This window comes from Misgurnus anguillicaudatus, chromosome 4, assembly GCF_027580225.2.
Source record: "Misgurnus anguillicaudatus chromosome 4, ASM2758022v2, whole genome shotgun sequence".
NCBI lineage: Eukaryota > Metazoa > Chordata > Actinopteri > Cypriniformes > Cobitidae > Misgurnus > Misgurnus anguillicaudatus.
In genome coordinates this window covers 17,196,258-17,216,214 of record NC_073340.2, presented here as the reverse complement: position 1 = coordinate 17,216,214, position 19,957 = coordinate 17,196,258, and the positions used below count along the sequence as shown (strand labels likewise).

Here is a 19,957-nt window from a genome sequence, read left to right as displayed (position 1 = left end):
AAAGACAAATCATATATTGAGCTCCTGATAAGTTGCTGTCTTGCTCAGATGGTAAGAATTTGTTTTTCCTACCATGAAATACAATGTACGGCGTGGTTCACATCAGTTCCCATCAGAAGAAAAACACTGCATTGTGTTTAGTCTCTTGGTAAAGCTTTTATAGCGCACGCGAATAATCTAACGCAAATGTATTAGTGTTTGGCACAGTTAAGTCCACATGTGGTATAGCTTATCAAATGCAATTTAAAATTGTAGTACACCATTAGTAATTATACTTTAGTAGTCCATAATTACTAGGCCTAATTAATAAACTGTATAGGCTATAGATGCATCATAGGCCCCTGAAAAGTTTTTTCCCCAAAAATGTTAGTTTAATAACATGACAAATCCTCATTAAAAGTTATTTCAGTCAATAGAATCAATTTGGGGTCCTAATTTGACCAAGTGGATTCAATAGCTCATGACAACAACAAGGTGTCTATGAGGTTTCTTAACAGCTGTGAATTTGCTTACATTTAGTCATTTAGCAGACCCTTTTGTCCAAAGCGACTTACAGGTGAGGTAAACAATAGAAGCAATTATAGCAACACAAGAACAGCAATACATAAGTGCACTGGAACTAGTCTCATCAAGTCCAACAGAGTATACATAGCCAATGGATTGTTAGTATTTTTTTTAAGAAGTGTAGAGATAAAGAGAAATAGAGAAAGATAGTAAGTCCGTTATTCGGAAGTGAGGTAATGGCGAAAGAGATGGGTTTTTAGCCGAGTCTTAAAGACAGCTACAGTCAGTGTCAGCAGATCGTGTCACGACCGGCAGATCATTCCAGAGTTGTGGAACAGCTCCTGAGAAGGTACGCGCTAGTGTTTTTTTCCCTTTTTGAGATGGCACCACAAGCCGTCGCTCGGTGGCAGAGCGCAGGGATAGAGAGGGTTCATAAGGCTCTATAGGTAAGTGAAGGTAAGGGGTCCTGACCCAGTGATGGTTTTAAAGGCCAGGAGCAGAGCCTTAAATTTGATGTGAGCTGCTATAGGAAGCCAGTGTAATTTGACAAAGAGAGGAATGACGTGCACCCTCTTTGGCTCATTGAAGACAACTCTTGCCGCTGCGTTCTGAATCATCTGTAGGGGTTTGGTCGTGCAGGCTGGTAGCCCTGCCATTAGCGCATTGCAGTAGTCCAGTCTGGATAAGACAAGAGCTTGGACTAGGACCTGCGTAGCGTGCTCATTTAGGAAAGGTCTAATTTTCCTAATATTGTAGTAATGAACCTACAAGAGCGAGCAGTGCTGGCAGCATGCTCCGTGAAGCAAAATCATCAATGACCACTCCCAGGTTTTTGGCCGTCCTGGAAGGGGTGATGGTTGAGGAACCTAGCTGAATGGAAAGGTTGTGCTGAATCTTTGGTTCAGATGATATGGCAAGCAGTTCTGTCTTCGCAAGGTTAAGCTGGAGATGCTTAAATATCAGGTTGTCTTCAATCAACACCGATCATAGTACATGAAATGGTCAGCAAGTCACACGCATAGCTGACACTCTTGGTCACTTTAAGCATTATAATATTGTGTCATTATATTGAATTTACATTGGATATCACACACTGGATAAGTGATCTCATATTGTGTTCAGAAAAAGAAATGGGTTTGAAACGACAAAAGGGTGAGCGGATGATGACAGTAATTTTATTTCTGGATGAACTAGATTTAAATTTATTAACATTAGACGTCACAAGAACTGCACAAGCCCAGCAATATGCAAAATTATTAACATGACCTAGTCTGAATAGCAAAATGTACAATTTCGTAAAAACAACAGCAGAAGCCAACCTGTGCAAATCAGTGACCACTATGTGGCTTTAACTTTTCTCAGTGTGTCAATTTTTATATATTTTTATAAAATTTATTTGAACATTTAACATCTCCAACGCTGGTCAGAGCAGGACTGTCATCCCTTTCTGTGTCACGACTAACCAGTTAAGAACCACTGCGTGCTTTCTAACGCCTGCGAAGATCAGCTACCATTCTGGATGCTAATTACAGATCAATGTCTCTCGACCGTTTTCTCTCCACAGTGAATCATTTTCTAACACATGGTCCATTGGTTTTTGAATGAGTCTTTGGAATTCACTGAATTCAGAAAAGTTTATCAACAAGAGCATCTCTTGCAAGATGTTCATGGCCCATAAGAGTCAAGGTAGGACTTCAAAAAACCCGTCGAGGGCACCTGGTCGGTCTGTGCCCACTACCTCTGTGGGACCGTGCCCGTGTCTGTACCCTCTGTGCCCATGTCATCCTCTACAACGTTAGTGTATCCCTCTTTCTCAATGCAGTCAGCCAGAACCTGAAGCACCAGGCGTAGTCTCCGGTCCATGGCGTCCAGGTGAGGTTTTATGAGGATTGGTGAGAGGGTGTCTGTCTGGAGGCTTTCTTCCATTAGAACGCTCAGTCTATATTCCTCCTTAGCCAACAGTTGAAGCCGTAAATGGGTGGACTTCTTCACCCTGAGTCAAGCAGTAAAAATCATTACTAATAACCAAACACCAAGTTCTTCCTTTTTAACGTTTAATTTATTAATGCAAAATAATCATCTAAAAAAACAGGACTGTCACTTCATAAACTCATCATTTCTCATGTAGAAACTAAGCATTTTGTACATTTAATAATGCGATTCTACCGGGGAATGACTTTATTGCAAAAAAAGATTTAAGTTATAAATAAATTAGCCGTTGTGTGTCCTACTAGGGCAACATATTGACATTCAGATTCTCTATTTTTGTAATGGTAGACTCATACTTCAATAAAAAGGTTTTTTTCATAAAAAAAAGTTTGACATAATAAAACATGTTCAACCCAAAACTTTTAAGGGTCATTATAGCTGATGCTGCTTATAATAATAAAGACTGCTTAATATCGTATACCGTGAAACTGCGATATTATCGTACCGTTACAACCCTAGCTTGTATAATACCAACCTGCAGCATTGACTTAAAGGCACCAGTATGGAAAGCTCATCGTGGGAATGTTTACCAAATCTGAAGATTTAGAGAGAGATCGGACAGAAAAATGATTATTACATTTATATGACAATCCTTTGGAAAATATAAGCAGCACATCACTTGTATGTATGGCAGTTTTTTATTGATGCTTATGGTAAAAGAAGAAAAAATATGAGTTATGTCTTACCCTCTTCCATTATCAAGATGAATAATGAACGTTTCATTTCCAAATTTTTCAAAGGTCTCATAATGATGACGATCCATATTTCCTTAAAGAAATGCAATATAAACATATTTACTATTGCATACATTTTACATAAATACCTTGATTAAATCAGCCACTTAGATTGTTGGCTGACTTACTGGCTTTAACTTAAAGGTATAGTTAATCCAAAATTTCTGACATAATTTACTCTTAACTTGTATGAGTTTTTTCTTTTGTTGAACACAAAAGAAGATATTTTGACAAATGATGGCAGCACAAATTTGTTGGCACCCATTGACTTCCATAGTAGAAAAAAACTAATACTATAAAAAAATTGTGTACCGTCAACTGTGTACTTACCATCATTTATCAAAATATCTTCTATTGTGTTCAACAGAATAAAGAAACTTATAGATTTAGATCAACATGAGGGTGAGTAAATTATGACTGGATTTTCATTTATGGGCGAACTTTCCCTTTAACCCGACAGGTTTGTGTACAAGTGGTCGTCGTTTCTGAAATCTTACCCATAAGGAAATCAAAGATTGTCATGTCCATGATGTCCAGCAGACGAGTGCCGCTGTCATAGGGTGGTGTTTGCTTCACCTCTTCACAGTAATCTGGATCAACCTCCCATCTACAAACACACAGACACCATTAGTTTTGTGCTGCCCTTAGAGTGTAAAGTGGTATTTTTGTGCATTATTTTATAATTTTATTTGTGTAACTTGTGAATTAGTTCATCCGGGACTTTTATTTTGAAATCGCGATCTCGCAACGAAAGTGCGTATGTTTCAGTTCCCTTTAGAAACGTGAGAGATGTAAGGATGTCGCAGCATAGCTCACACATGCTTTCTTATAACAGAGTTTACCCTCAGAAAACGTTTGACTGTGAGTAATATATAACTTTAATCAAGTGTTACATTTATGTAAGAGATGTTATAATGAAAATTGATATGCAAAACAACAGTACAAGAGATGCATAGTTAGTGTATTTGTGTTTTCCTGTAATGTTTATTTATATATTATATTTTCTGTTTTTTGAAGTTTAACAGTAAAGAATAATAACCAAGCAAGATCACCTTGGGACTTTATTCAAGTGTTCACTATTTGTCTAATGGAGCAGAGTCACGCTCTATAGACCATTTCAAAAGATGTAAACAATACTGGTCCAGAAGCACTTCCTGTTCCCGTTTTTTAACACTAGATAAACGTTGGGATAAAATAAATCAACAGAACATATAAACCTGAATTAACTGAAGTTAAATAAACATCTTAAAGATAATAATATATGTGAAATAAAAAATAACTGTCACAAACTGTAACAGGAAGTGTTTCTGGACCAGTGTTGTTTACATCATTTGAACTGGTCTATAAGGGCAGAATAAGTTTGCACTGACACACATACTTATGGAGTACATATTTACAGTACTGTACACATGCTGAGTGCAGTTACACTTTTTAAATAAAGGTACTGTAAAGGATTCTTTACTGTAATGCCATAGAAGAAGACTTTTTAAGTCAGAGCTTCTTAAAAAAACAATTTCTCTCTAATCATTATATAGCGCGTAAAACTTTAATCCACTATAAAGAATCTTGTACAACAGAAAGTTTTGTGGATGGTAAAGTTTCTTTTTGGAACCATACATCCTGATCTTTTGTAACTCTTTATTTTTAAGAGTGTATTTTGTTTATCATGTGTGGCTACAGGGCGTAAAACATAAAATAAAGTATTTTTTAAAAGAGTACTTCCTCACAATAAACATTAAATAATCATTTTTTTAAAAATGTATATTTATATTATTACTTCATTTATTTAATTATGAAAGGTCCAGTGTGGGTTTTTAGTGACATCAAGTGGTGAGATTGGGAATTGCAACCAACCTCAATTTTGAAACACAAAGAGAAGCTACGGTAGCTGCCACAGGACAAACATTTTATCCCTCTCAGATGATTACATGCAGTTTGTCTGTTTAGGGTTACTGTAAAAACATGACAGCGACTTCCATGTAAGGAGACCTGCGGTGTATGTAGTAGATAAAACGTCTTATTTTAAGGTAATAAAAACAATACAGTTCATTATGCAAGGTCTTTATACACCATATCAGTGGTGTATAAAGACCTTACATAATCAACTATTGTTTTTATTACCTTAGATTGAGATGTTTTTATCTATATAGATAATATAGGTATATTATATTGCATTTCTGTCAAGAGATCCTTCTAAAAGTTACAAACTGCATATTTAAATGCTGTTAATAAAGTTATGAACTAACAATAACCAAAACATCTACAATATTTATTAATCTAAGCTCATCTACATTTCAACATCAACAAGGATGTTTTCAAAATTAAAAGTTGTGTGTGTTAACATTAGTTAATGCACAATGAACTAACACAGCTGTACAGGCATTAAGCAACATTATAGGAAAAGTCTATGTGGGAAGCCTCGTTAAAAAAACTGTTAAGTATTGAGTTAAGAATTAAGTGTTGGGCTCTATTTAAGTCCATTAAAATGAGAAATATCCTTCAACGTTTTCCTCAAAAAACATTATTTCTTCTCGACTGAACAAAGAAAGACATCAACATTTTGGATGACATGGTGGTGAGTAAATTATCTGGATTTTTCTTTTTTTAGAAAATGGACTATTCCTTTAACAAAGAACAATTAATGCTAAAAATACTATATTGCTTATTGCATGTTTGCCTATGCATTTCTGGTAATGCAGCTAAGGTAATAAATACAATGTTATTGTAAAGTGTAACCAAATTTTTAGTTAAAAGTTACTTTTAAGATTTTATTAATTTCTATGACCTTTTAACGTCTGAAAATCTGCAGGTTTGTACCATGATTTTCAACACAATATGGTCAGTTTTTTCCCCAAAACATTGACAACCTACTGGAATTGCTGGACAGTGATGCAAAGAGTAAATTATTGCCGTTACAAGAAATATTAGCATTTAATGCATCCAGTCAAGAACTTTGTTTTAAAAAAGGTTCTTTGTGGACTATAAAAAGTTATGAAAGAAATGGTTCTTTATGAAAGAAATATGGTTCTTCTATGGCATTACTGTGAATTTATTTTTTTAAAGTTGTAACCCAAAAACAAACTTTTGTACATTCTGAATAAAATGTGTGCTCACTCTGCTTTCTTGCGTTTGTGGTAGGATCGCCTCCAGGGGTTTCTCCAGGTCCTGCGCTTGGCCAAAGCCAGATCTGGCAGAAAGGCGGCTAATGAGCCCTCGATCTGGTCAGGCTTCCCACACAGAGCATGCTCAGTCGAGCAGTAATACGAACACTCACCATAGAAGCAGATGTTATTGGCTGGAGGGATGATAGATAGTGAACAACAAAATAAAAATTATTTACACTTAGACTGAAAATACAACTTTCAAACACAATACTTTTTATAAACATTTGTATCTCATTAATAGTTACATAATTATATCACACACTTCTCAAACTGATACTACTTTACTGACAGTCAAAGGCATACTTTTAAAAACCTACAAAAGTAAGACTGTGTAACAAAGAAAGACAATGGATTTATAACAGCGCCATCTACTGATCATTTAAGGTAAAAAAGCACGATGGTTTTTATGAAATAATAAAAATATATAATAAATATGCAAATGAAAAGATCTCGTAAATGATGTTTTATGTAGGAGCTGTGTATTAGTTTCTATACAGCGGTTATAATGATCTTTAGCAGTGATGTGCTAAGAGCGGAACTAAACCATATGTGACATAACGTTAATGCAAAGCTTATGTGGCTGTCACTCCTTGCCATTTCTGTCTTATAACAAAAAAACAGAATAATGCATAAAAGCTGCTGCGTGACAGGGTGTAAAGTTAACAAGCTAAAAATACAGAAATAAGTTTTTTATAAGCTAACGTTACCGAGCCGTAAAACCCAGCCTTTAAGAAGACAAATGTGGATCGCCACATTGTTTCCCTCCAGTGGGCACAGTAATAGTAGTACTATGAATAGTTGCCTGTATCCACTTTTGTGTCTTTAAACGCTCGTTTTTTGGGTTCGAAAGCATATAAAAACTTCTGGTTTGTTATTAGGCTTGTTTGAGATGAGCAAATTCTGCGCAGAATCGATCACCGGTGATCCGCGCAAGATGCATGTCGGTTAGAAAAGTGTCCGACTTACGTCCGACTTGCTCTGATGTCACGCTGACGTGTGCAAAATAACTCTCGCGATGGAGAGGCGGGCTCGTCGGATTCTACAGCCGAGCGCAGTTGCTCTCCACCGACTGCGTTGACGAAAAGCACGATGGGAAAAGACTTGCTGACGACACAGCTTAATGCTCATTGGCCAGGTTATGTCAGCTGATGACTTGTTAATTCTAAAAACTCTAATTCCTGTAGTAGTTTTTATATTAATTCAATTGTTCTTTACTATGACATTTATATTTTTTATGAATTCCTGTAAACTTTTGTATTGGTGTTGATTTATTTGTACTGTGAGCTGTTTATATTTCACACAACAGAAACGAATTTGTATTACCACTAGATTTATTCATCCCAACATTAACTAAGTAACCTTTTCCAGTAACGAACAGTTCACCTTCGTTGATTCTCCTTATAAACATCTTTATGTAAATGAATTTATTGGTATTTAAGTTGCATCTATTTAATCCGCGATAAAATACGCGAACGTGATCTCTGCCTATGCTGACGTTTGTAGTTGACTGGACTGCGAGATTGGTGAAGTGTCTGACTTAAAAGCTCTTTTTTCACTCCTCCCCTTACTGCAGCCGTCTGCTCTCGTCTGAATTTCAGGCAAGGTAAGCTGCATCTCAAACAAGCCTAATTGTTCCTGTACACTCACGTCACTCACTGACTACGTTTTCCTAGCCAGAAAAAAAATCTGATTGGCTAGTATTCGTTGCCATCTGGGTCAGAGCCAATTAGAAGCAGGATGTGGGTGGGAAACTCTGCTGTCTCCTGTGTGCATGGGAAAAGGGAGGGACAGAGAGAGAGAGCAGGCTAGACAAACTCCTACGTTTAAATAACATAGAAAATATCTAATTGGATTTCAGAGGCTTTGCGCTCGGTCGCTATTTGCCAAATTCATTTGACGCGCAATTTTTGAAGTTAGAATCTTTTGAAGTTGAGACTGAGAGTTCAGACAATTTTTGTACAGTCTACACACTACACAGTATGAGTCGCGCAGGCGAAACAGGTAACGTTATTTTTATTTTTAATACTTTAAATACTAACGTAATGAGCATATGATAATCAGCACTTAAATGTTTGTTTATGATGAAACAAACGTTTTGTCTAAAAAGTATTTAATTAAAAGAATAGTTACAGACTTCCATTTCCTTAAAAGCCGTGCGCTTTATCTTTAAAAATGAATACATTTGGATTAACGTTACATATGCAGGAAAATTGCATGCGTGTGTGTTTCTTTATTAATGGAAGGCTGCTTTGAATGCACTATTGTAAAAAGGCGCTAAATGTGAATTAAACTCACACTAGCAACTATGGAGAAACACTTTAGTCCCACTGAAACAAAAAACATTTGTTCTCAGTCAATCTTCGACCTAACATTAGTCTATAAAGGGTCATGAAACGCCGCTGTTTCCGCTCCAGTCCACCTCACTGCCTTTTTTAGAGGGTATGCATAGACGGCACTTTCCACGTGCCCACGCCGGAACTCGCCATGTTGAGTGGCAAACGTTCAACAAAATAGCTGGTTTTCATAGCGGCTGCTGCGAAAATGCCAGTAAAACTGACTATTATCAGCTTAAATTGAATTTAGTTGGATTTGATTGCAGAGGTGGACAATACTTAGTTACATTTTCCAAGCATCTGTGCTGATTTCACACTGTATACAAATGCTGCCGCTATGTCTTTTGCCACTCAGTGGGCGTAACCGCAGTCACTTTCGCCGTAACGGACATACCCTTTTTGTGAAATAGATGAGGAAAAAGAGACGTTGGTAAAACATGGCCTCTTTTATATTTATATTTATATAATAATTTATATTAAGCTGTCTAACACCAGTCTCTTTTGCAGAACCTTAAGGAAAGAGAGGGACAACACTAAGAGTCATTCATCACTTCTGCAGCAGCGATGTTTCATTTTATCCCAGAATATGTGGATAAACTGTCACCATATTCTTCTTTCAACTGTTCTACGTCTAATCATCAACATCAGTCTCTGTATAGCAGCTTGTTATAATGGAGAGTATGAAATAAATGGCCAGTGCTGTCCAATGTGTGATGCAGGTGAGTCCATTTAATAATCTAAGATTAATTTAAATTGATTGTGACACTTGGCATTTATTTCAATTTTTAGGAAGCCCCCCACCCAATAATCAAAAATAGCAATTAAACCCCCTTCACCAAAAATTATACGATTAGTGGTTAATGAAAACATACTGCTGACCCTTTAACCAAACCAAATCTACGCCCATGATCTCACTGTCAAGGTCCACTCTACATCTTACTTCAAAATGATTGTTTCTACCTTAATGTGGTCATGTAATTACATCACTTAATTGATATAGTCTGACATCTGTAATATCTGTTGTTCATGTAGACAGGTACACCTAGTAATTGGATTTTCTTATTTTTACCTTTAAGTAACTTGAATGATATCTGGATGTTTTAATAATAATAATGGTGACTATCCTACCAGTTCCCATGGGACTGACCAAACCAAACTGCCAAACACTAAGTGAGCATTGCTGATATGTAAATTAAAATGTTACATTTGAATAATTGTTACAATTGCGGTTTAACATTGCAAGAGCCAAATGTTAATAGTTCAACTATATGAACATTGCACAAAAAAGTGCTAGTGTAAGTAATCAACACATGTATTTTTGTATAGCACTAACCGTAATGGGAGCTCTTAAACTTCTTGTGTTTATAACTGTTGAACTTTCATAAATTGTTACATTTCAAGTATTTCACAACATATAGCCAGTCTTCTCCTTATTAGGGATGCATTGAAATGAAAATCCTTGTCTGAAACCGAAAAAGAGGAAACCAAGGCCGAAAACCGAAACAAAATTAGGGATACACCAAAATAAAAATTCTTGCCCGAAACCGAAAAAGGGGAAAACCAAGGCCAAAAACCAAAACTCACGGTTCGGATCACATTATTTTTGAGGCAAAAAAGGGGTGGGAAAAATTGAATAAAAATAAAGAAATTACAAACATTTATAAAAAAAGAACTAAGTTGCACATTAAAGCGTAACTAAACCCCTGGTCAGAGCCTGACTCCACCCACTGGCAATATTTGAAAAATGCAAGAAAAGTAGGCAGATCCCAACAGAGATATAGGGGACGAACTAAGCTTGTACCAAGTGTGTGGTGAGATCGTAACAAGGGCGTGGTAAGCTTGAACCTGCTTACGTCACGAGTCATTTTTTGGACCCAACATCCAATAGGAAAATTCAACTGCAGTAGCCACCGTTCAACCTGAAGAGGGCAGCACTCAGACGTTTTTACACCATATATTGTAGTATTGAAACACTTTATATCCAAATGTCAAAAAACTTACTTAAATCAATCAACAGCAATAATAAACCGTCATTCTTACAGATCAGTAACTAAAAAATGTTGGATTAGGGTTTAGTTACTCTTTAAGTACGGTCTGAAATTAGCATATTAGGTACAGAAATCAAATTAAATGAATCATAACACTGTCTTTATTGTATAAATTAAATATAATTTTTTTTTTTTAGAGCTACTGAAGTGATTTTCTCTTTGTTTTGGGTTGTTTGATTAACATTAATGACACAGACTTAAGTAGGTTAATTGAGGTTACTGTCTCTTTAAGACCAAATAAGCACAGACTGGTTTCTGACTGTAATCTATACATACGCACTTAAGACATAAACAAATGTTTTCATTAGAAAAAGTGGAGATCGTTTTATTTGTATGTGCCCTGTCAATAACAGAAAGATTTAATGTTTGTTTGGTTTTTAAAACGCGTCTCTCCATGTATGCACAACTGGGTGCAGTTAAACGCGTGCGCGCACACACAGACGGAGTGCGAATTCCAAACGGCGCAGCATAAACAGTCGCTCCACATAAAAACATTGTTTTTCAGTGCTCTATTTGACAAATGTATTTTAATGGACTACAGTTTGAGACACAGTAGCGCAACTCTCTCTAAAGTTTACACATCAAGAGTTCTGATCTTTGCAGGGCATAGTGATGATCACGTCTGACTGGACCTGGCCCGGACACATTCAACCGCATGTGCGTCTGTGTGTACAGAAAACTGCTCACTTTGCCGCCTTTATGGGGCTAAATTGTTTTAAAATGACTTGAATGTTAACATTTGCAAGCCTTTGAAACACGTGCAAATGATAAACTTTCCCTACTTAAATTTGCGTTATTAATCAGCGAATCGCGTGCGAGCTGACCCGTACTGATTCACGACCTCGGGAGCTAGGGAACACCGCAGACATGTTGCTTCAGACAAGTCTGTGCAGGTCGCGGATTCTGTTTGCGTCACCACAACATTTAAAATTGCACTTCATGTTTTTTTAAATATATTTTAAAGATGTATAAGCTAAACCAGTGATTCCCAACCGGGGGTACGCGTACCCCAGGGGGTACGTGAAGAGTTTCCAGGGGGTACGCGAAAAGATTTACATTTTGCTTTGATCTCATTTACTTTTAATAAAAATGTCTTTCGTTTGTCCAGTCATTTACCTAAGATTGATTTTTGTGAGGAAAGCATTGTAAAAAGGACAACTTTGTAGTTTTAATCTTATCATTAATATAATTTGTTGTCAAGAGTAAATGCGCTGCATGATCCCAAACGCAATAGCGATGTCCAGCTCAAGAACGATCTGACTATTTTCAGTGAACTTGAATAGTTTCTAAAGACACAAAGTTTATTAACTATAAATAATGTTCAAATAATGTTATAATATTCATTCCCGCTGCCATTGCATTTTCAAATTATGCAAAATAACTTTTGCATTGTTTTTGGCTAACATATTTTGTCCCGTATGATGTCTTTTGTATTAATAGAGAATGTCTTAACACATTTTGTTTCTCTTTATATTTTAACAGAATAATTTAAATTATTTGCACACTTTAATTATCAGTAACTTAAATTGAGATTTTAGTAAATTTAGGGCATTTACTAAAAAGGACGTGAGAGCTCAATTCCAAATAAGCGCCGGAGTGGAAAATTTGCGTGTGATTTACTACAAAGGCGCAAATAAAATACACAGGCACAATAATGACATAAGCACATTTCTCTAATGACCACTGCAATCTATAAGAGCAGCGCAAATTAGTACAGGGATGCAAATAAGAGACCTCGGCAGGACATCGCAATGAAAATGCGGACTGCGGAGTGTGAAATTCCAGCTAAGTAAAAGTAAGAACCGGAGGACGAAAGATGACGGGTAAAAGAGGTTTTGAAATACCTGATTTGACTTCTCCTCGTGACTTCTCCTCTTTTCTCCAGCAAATTAAACATAGCATGACTTGGCAAACTATATATATATATTTTTAAAGTATGTAATGTTCCTCTGGCAAAATTTAATACTCTTCTCGCATTAATGTTAATGTAGGAAAACTTCCACAAATGCATATGCAATAAGGTCGCAAAAATAACACATTTTCAGAGCTAAATATCTACTGCGTGTCTTTAGTAAGTTCAGTCGTTATTTAACGCCAAAATGATGGCTTGCGCAAGCGGTTAGTATCTGGCCGTTAAAGGGGTCATATGATGAAATTTTTTAATTTGTAAAATAAGTCTTTGGCATTCCCACAGTCCATATGTGAAGTTTTACCTCAAAACACCCTACAGATAATTAATTATAGCATGTCAAAATTCATTTTGTAGGCTTGAGCAAAATGTGCCATTTTTTGGGTGTGTCTTTTAAAATGCAAATGAGCTGATAAAATGCAAACACTGATCGCAATGATAGTGGTTTGTTGAAATAAACATGCTTCATCAGTCAGTGCTTTTTACTTTAATGTTTAAAATCAATTAATTAATATTACTAATTATTTGTCTTTAAAAAACAACTTTGGTTTAGTTTCGATGAAGGGGTACTTGAGCCTTACTGATAGGGCTGTGGGGGTACTTGGGGCTAAAAAGGTTGGGAACCACTGAGCTAAACCACCTTTCCATTGTACAATACATTTGGACACGACTGTCGGAGTTTGCCCCCTAGTGGCAGTCAGATTAAAATTGTAGTTTAATCATAAAGCCGTGTCAACATGGGAGAGAAGCTCATTCCAGCACAAGAGCCTTTAATCTACGAATATATTTATACCTAATTTACTTATCAGTGATCAATCGTTTTTAAAGGATTTAAGTGTTATTGATAAAGGTAAAAAAAAGGATTAATCACTTTCAGTTGGCGTGTCACATGTGGTGTAGTTGCACATCCAAAGCTCAAATTGGATCTGAAAATTTTACATCCGCAGATGGTTGGCTCCCACGCAGGGGGGTTTAATAGCCATCATTTGTCATGTACAGTGAAAAGGCAGCTTTAAAGTAACCACGCTGATTTTAAATCAGACAAGGATGACCGGCAGGCTGGATAAAGATTGGAGGGCTGCATTTGGCCCGCAGGCCGCCAGTTGACTAGCCCTGAGCTATAGTATTTACATAATCATAAAAAAAGTTGCAGATTTTTACTGTTTGACAAGCTTCAGCTGTAAAGTCTTTGAACAGTGTGTTATGTTGGTGTTTTATCATGTACAGTATATGCAGCTTGACTCCAATCTGACACTTATTTTTTAGGAAAGCGAGTTTTAATACACTGTGATGAGAACACAAGCATAACATGTATATCATGTATTAAAGACACTTACACTGACTCCTCTAACGGATTATCCAAGTGTCTGCAATGTTTTGTCTGTGATTTAAGTAAGTAAAAGTACACTTTACATTTTTTCAGACGTGTCATTGTCAATTCTTCTTGTGTTTTACTTTCTTTTCACTTTCTCTTGAAAGGTAATGGCCTGAGAGTAAAGAAAGCATGTACAGTGACATCAAATACAGTGTGTGAGCCTCTGCCAGGTCATTACTGTATATACGTAAAGGGGAAAAGCTGTTTACAGGCCAGAAAGCATACAACCTGCTCACCTGGACAGTATATCAACCAGACCGGTTAGTTATCATCAATTCATCATTCAACCAATCAGAATAAAGCATTCAACAGTCCAGTGGTATAAGACGACATTGGGTCTTATTCATTAAGCATGCTTACACATTTGTGCATGAGATGTGCGTACTGATGTTTTCACGAACAAATCATGATTCAACAAAAACGTTCGTATCAAAATTTGTTCTAAATGTACGCAAAATTTTAACAAAACCTAAAACAATTGGTACGCTATAATCAAATACTAGGCTATAATTATAAAGTTAATGATGTTGATATATAAAATTTAGTGTATATTTTCTGTATAACATATTACATCCATCCTCACTTTTTAAATCTATATGAAAGCGTCTGCTTAATGCCTAATACGTTATGTAAATGTAATGAGAAGTCCAAATGTTAATCACTTGATCACCTGTCTGTTTTATTTTAGATACAGATGCGTGTCTCTGTCATATTAAATGTCATTTGTTAACGCATCCAATACTTATTTTACGTTACTTCGGTGGACACACAGCATGGCTTCCTCCAGCAACAGCAAAACCTCCCAAATTAAAAATGCAAAGCAAAACAGAAGTTTACCGATAATAAATAGGAAAAAAACGTACGTAATTATTAGTGAATGAGACCCAATAACTGGTTGTTGAAAGGAGATTCAATGAAGATTTAGAATTGAGATTTAGCCAAAAGATTTAGTTTTATGAAATTGAAAAACATTTTACATATTGTAAGGAGTGTTACTTTTGTTATATTAAAAATAAATCTCTTTTTAGGAACAGAATTTCAAAATACGGAGTGTGCAGACTGCCCTGCTGGTTCATATTCAGATGGTACACTCTGCAAACTACACACAAAGTAATTACAATTTATTTTATTTTTCAATGTTGACTTTCCACATGCTTAAAAATAACAATGTTTAACACTTAAAATGAATCATTATTATTTGTCATACCAAAGCTTGTTATTGTTTTACACAAGGACTTGAAGATCAATTTTTTTTTTTCTCTTTAACGGCTGTGAATCTCTTGGGAAAATAGCAATTAAACCAGGAACAGAAAAAGATGATGCTGAGTGTAGTGATAATGGACCATCTTATATACTGCCTTTGATTCTTACTTTGTGTGTAGTTATTGGGTTGTGTGTGTTGGCTGTCATTACTGTATTTATTGTAAAGAAAAAAAAACAGAGAACGCCCGCGTCATCGAATCAAGAAGTTAACGTTCATCTTAACATGGGGGAATTAAATGAAGATTAACATTCACACGCTCCTTATGACGAATTATAAGCAAACACTGATTTTTACACTCTTGCATCTCTGTTATTATATAACTGTTAAATCTTGGAGGCTGTGCTTCCAGTTGCTTTAATTCGTCCAAGGCTACGTTGATGTGGACGGCTTTTACAAAGCAGTGCAAGGACTGCAAACGAGAACATGGAAAATCATAACGTATTTAAAATTGCGTCCGAGTTAGCAATTTCTCACCTATCAAAATAATGCTTAGTCATTTCTCTGATTAACATTCAAGTTGTAAATAGTTTACTTTTTTAAAGGATTTTTTTACCCTAAATATTTTGCAGTTTTTTTGTAAAATAAAAATCATAAAACATAATTTATTTTGTGTGTGTTATTTTAAAAAACATTTTGCAAATAATGAAGATTTGCTAGATGTGGTACATCTAAATTGCACTATTACTTTTTTTATACTACTTGGGTGTTTTGAGGCCTCCCAGTGGACATTTTTGAAAATGTGCCATCGTGAAGTTCAAAGCTTACAGGAACCTAATTTTTATAAAATCATCATCAAATTTGAAACATAGATTGGTCAGACATGTGCTCCTAAGTCTATGTTATTTTAGGTTGGTATGGCACATTTAATATGACATTATTAATGAAATAAAAACATGTTAATGTTAATAATTTTTTCACCAAACTTTAGTGTCTATAACTTTTTGCTTTTTTACATATCTGAATTCTGATTGTGTCTGTAGGTCAAAGGGTTAAGAAACTACAACCGTTTTAGTGTGGGCATGTCAATTTCATGATTTGGCCTGAAAACGGCTGTTGGTTTTTTTAACGGGTTAATATTAAACCTTATATTCCACTAATGCTGAGATACTCTTGGAAAGATAAGCATTTATTACCTTTTGGCTGTCATTTAAGAAAATTCTGTAAAAACTGAATCTTTACTACAACAGACTTAAGTCTAAAATACTTCATGATGATTTAAGATTTGTGTATTGTATGTGGTATGTTTTATTTGTGTTCAGAGGTGTCAAGTAATGAAGTACAAATACTTTGTTATCTTACTTAAGTAGAAATTTGGGGTATCTATACTTTACTGTAGTGATGGGCAGTCTTTTCATACATTCGGCTCTTCTGGCTCGGCTCCCTTAGAAGAGCCGGCTCTTTATATAGCATCACTGGGAGACTTATTTTTTAGCCCAATTTAGCAACTGTGAATGGTTTGTGTGTCGGTATGCAATTTTTGTATCAATTGTTTTTATAAAAGCCTTATTTTTATGATTTTTTGTTACAAAAAATACAATAATTATTATTTTACATTATTGTTCAATTGTTTAATTAAAGTTTTATTATAAACACAGAACCACAGCAAACAAACCTAATAAATAAAGGCAAAATTAGTTTTTTTCCCGGTTTTCACTCATGACATAACTTTCTGCTTCATTTTGGTAAATGCCTTAACTTTCTTCCAACGCGCTTACATTTAAATCATACTCCCCCTCCTCTCTCTATCACTTTGTACCTGGCCTGCACCACTCCACTAGCTTTTTGAAGCATCTATCCCCGTTTCTTCTTTCACATAATGGTATAATCCTAGTCTGTCTTTCCATTTGATTGGACGCATATCTCCCTCTCCATATAAAACATTAATGCTCAGTAGTACACATATATGGTTCTTTAATTCAGTGGTTCTCAAACTTTTTCGGCATGCAGCCTCCTTTGTGTATGGTGCATCCCTTCAAGGCCCCCCTCCCCCAAAGAAAATGTATGACATAAAACATTCTAAAACTTACAATTTTAATCAAACAAAACATATTAAATTATACAATGTATTGCTGTTGGTTAGTAGCCTTATTTTTCTGAGGTTTAATTACACAGAATTTATGATAAAGTAATGTATTTTATAAAATATTAAAAAACTGCGGCCCCTGGCACCACCTCGCTTCCCCCAGTTTAAGAACCACTACTTTAATGTATTTGTTTGCATTGTACTAAAATGCATTTATTTTTAATGGAGATATATGCGGATGAAACAGAGGTAGGCCTATTGCATCCCAATTTTTTTTAACATTAACATTTTAATATAATGGCCTTTAGAAAACTGTTTTTTGAGAAGGTAGGGTAGTGCACAATAGACCCCTGTGGTGCAGCCTAAGCTTTTGTCCTTAATGGCTTTTTCCCTTACATTACGTTTATACTTTAAGTAGTTAGGAAACCAGTACTTTTACTTGAGTAAAAAGCTTGAGTTGATACTTCAAAAACCCTAGTATCTATACTTTTACCCGAGTTATGAATATGAATACCTTTGACACCAGTGTTTGTGTTATTAATAATTTTAATAAAAATACAAACCAATGATGTTCTTTTCTTCACCCTAAATGGATGTTTTGATTGTCGTGAACATGTATAAACTATTAACAAAGTACTTATTCCTTAAAATAAAAAAAGAGTAAAGTGATGTGGTATGTCAGGCATTATTATAGTTTTTACTGTATGTTGCGGGTGTAACACTTATTTTTTTAAAGCTGTCAGCTAGTGAGTAATCATGCTAAGGATGAAATATAAATCTTTTAAAAGCAACACATAGTATGTCAATAAAGGCTGATTTATCTTTGGTATAAAGGAGCTCAAAAATTATCAGCTTCTGATATAAATTAAACATGGATTAAATGAAAGATCCTGTTGTTAGATTTGAAACAAAATAGTAACTAATGCCGAGAAAATTATATTTATAATGTAAACAAAACTTGGTTCTGATAATGAACCATTGCCTTTGACAATACATTCATTGAAGTGCAGGTAACCATCTTTAAAAGGCGTTTAGTCCATTTTTGTTGTGAATTAAAAGAAGAATAAATTAAATGTGTTAGTGTTGGATTCAGTACAGTAGCTTCTGTGGATATAAAGAAGTATACTGGAGCAAAACTCTTTAGTCTTCCTGTAAAAAAGCAGTTTAGCAGTAGATGTATAGTAGTATACTGTAGGTGTAGTAAGATAAAAGACTTTTAGATGTAAGTGGGTAATTCACCTAACAATGCCTTACCAGTGATCAACAACATGTGTACAACACTCTTAAAAATAAAGGTGCTTCACGACGATGTCAGAACCTTTTCTGTCTAACTTCAACATATGTTTCACAAAAGGTTCTTTAGTTGAAAAAAGGTTCTTCAGATTATGAAAATGTACACTGTAAACAATTTACACTGTAAAACTCGACAAGTTCAGAGTACTCAAAACTTTTAAGTAAACCAACTCAAATTTTTTAAGTAAATAATATTTATAAATTAAAATTAATCCAAAACTTTAAATAATTATTAAATACAATGAAATATAAACTTTTGTGTTTTAATATTTAAGTACACTATATTTAAAACTACTGCTTAAAAATGATTTCTTATTTTTCTGTAATTAACCGAGTCCATATGATTATTTGTTTGCTTTGGCCCATGCAGCATCTCTTTTTTAGCAGAGAATATATCTCTTTTTTAGCAGAGATATTGGCAATTTATTGACTCGAGGCTTGCCGTGTCAAGTTTTGTTGTAGAAACAGTGTAAACAGAAAAAGAAAGGCCAATCTATATTATATTCAGTCAACAAAAAGACAAACAATACACACTCTTCCAGCCTATACAATTAAATAATTAAGTCAAATTTGCAACGTACGTTAATATTCTCTCAATATTTGTTTTTAACAATGTGCTACGTTGCCGCACGTCAAAATAAACCCTGTCAATTAGCTACCCAGTCTGAATGTGAACTATCGAAGGAAGTGAAAGTAGCCCATTAAACTTGGGGTGGCCGGTCAGTCAGATGTCAGGGGGGTCCAGTTACACCCCCGGCTTTAACTGGTCGCTTGAAGATAAGATAAATTGTTGGAGATTAGCACAGAAGAAATTTATTAAAAGGAAAAGACAAATCATATCTTAAGCTCCTGATAAGAAATTGTTATCTTGCTCAGATTGTAAAAATTTACTTTTCCTACTATGAAAGACAATGTACCGTGTGGTCCATCCCATAAAAATATCTTATTTTGTGTTCAACTTAATAAAGAAACTCATATAGGTTTAGATCAACATGAGGATGGGTGAGTAAATGATGCATTACAATTATGAGGATGTTACAGATGGTGCATACCTGGTGAAATAAAAAAGGTTCTCCACAGCTTTTTGTCACGGGTCACGTCTCTGATCTCTTTAGTCATATTCACCAGTCTTCCGGCCACCGGTGGTACTCGACGAAAATCCAATATCCTGTTGATCAATGAAATGTGGAAGTTTATTTTTACTTTAATAATTTGTTATATTCTACATACATTTTTACAATGTAGCCTAATACATTGTTGCACAATGTATCATGCACATGACGGTTTACCAGTGCTAACTGTTAGCAGATTGTAATTTTTA

General features: G+C 35.2%; 1 protein-coding gene and 1 non-coding gene across 4 annotated transcripts in view; one reads left to right on the top strand and one right to left on the bottom strand.

Annotated features, from left to right (window-relative positions):
• Positions 1-1,677: 1,677 nt before the first annotated feature.
• The window catches only part of fam20cb (FAM20C golgi associated secretory pathway kinase b), a 63,664-nt gene continuing 45,384 nt past the window's right edge, over positions 1,678-19,957 (bottom strand). Inside the window, exons 5-10 of the mRNA XM_073866824.1 lie at positions 19,689-19,804; positions 6,342-6,522; positions 3,725-3,834; positions 3,180-3,261; positions 2,969-3,028; positions 1,678-2,497 (exon numbers count right to left, since the gene is read on the bottom strand). Coding sequence (XP_073722925.1) covers positions 2,239-2,497; positions 2,969-3,028; positions 3,180-3,261; positions 3,725-3,834; positions 6,342-6,522; positions 19,689-19,804 — 808 coding nt within the window. The 3' untranslated portion in view covers positions 1,678-2,238. The remainder of the gene's footprint in view (positions 2,498-2,968; positions 3,029-3,179; positions 3,262-3,724; positions 3,835-6,341; positions 6,523-19,688; positions 19,805-19,957) is intronic.
• LOC129420749 (uncharacterized) lies at positions 3,880-15,305 on the top strand. 3 transcript variants are annotated; one of them, XR_012369230.1, is made up of 6 exons: positions 3,880-4,088; positions 6,366-6,775; positions 9,232-9,443; positions 13,948-14,073; positions 14,161-14,316; positions 15,085-15,305. It is a non-coding gene; the product is annotated as an uncharacterized protein (transcript). The 3 variants fall into 3 exon arrangements; XR_012369231.1 differs by having other exon boundaries at positions 3,903-4,088; positions 6,366-6,448; positions 15,085-15,301; XR_012369232.1 differs by lacking the exons at positions 3,880-4,088; positions 6,366-6,775 and adding an exon at positions 8,032-8,392 and having other exon boundaries at positions 15,085-15,301.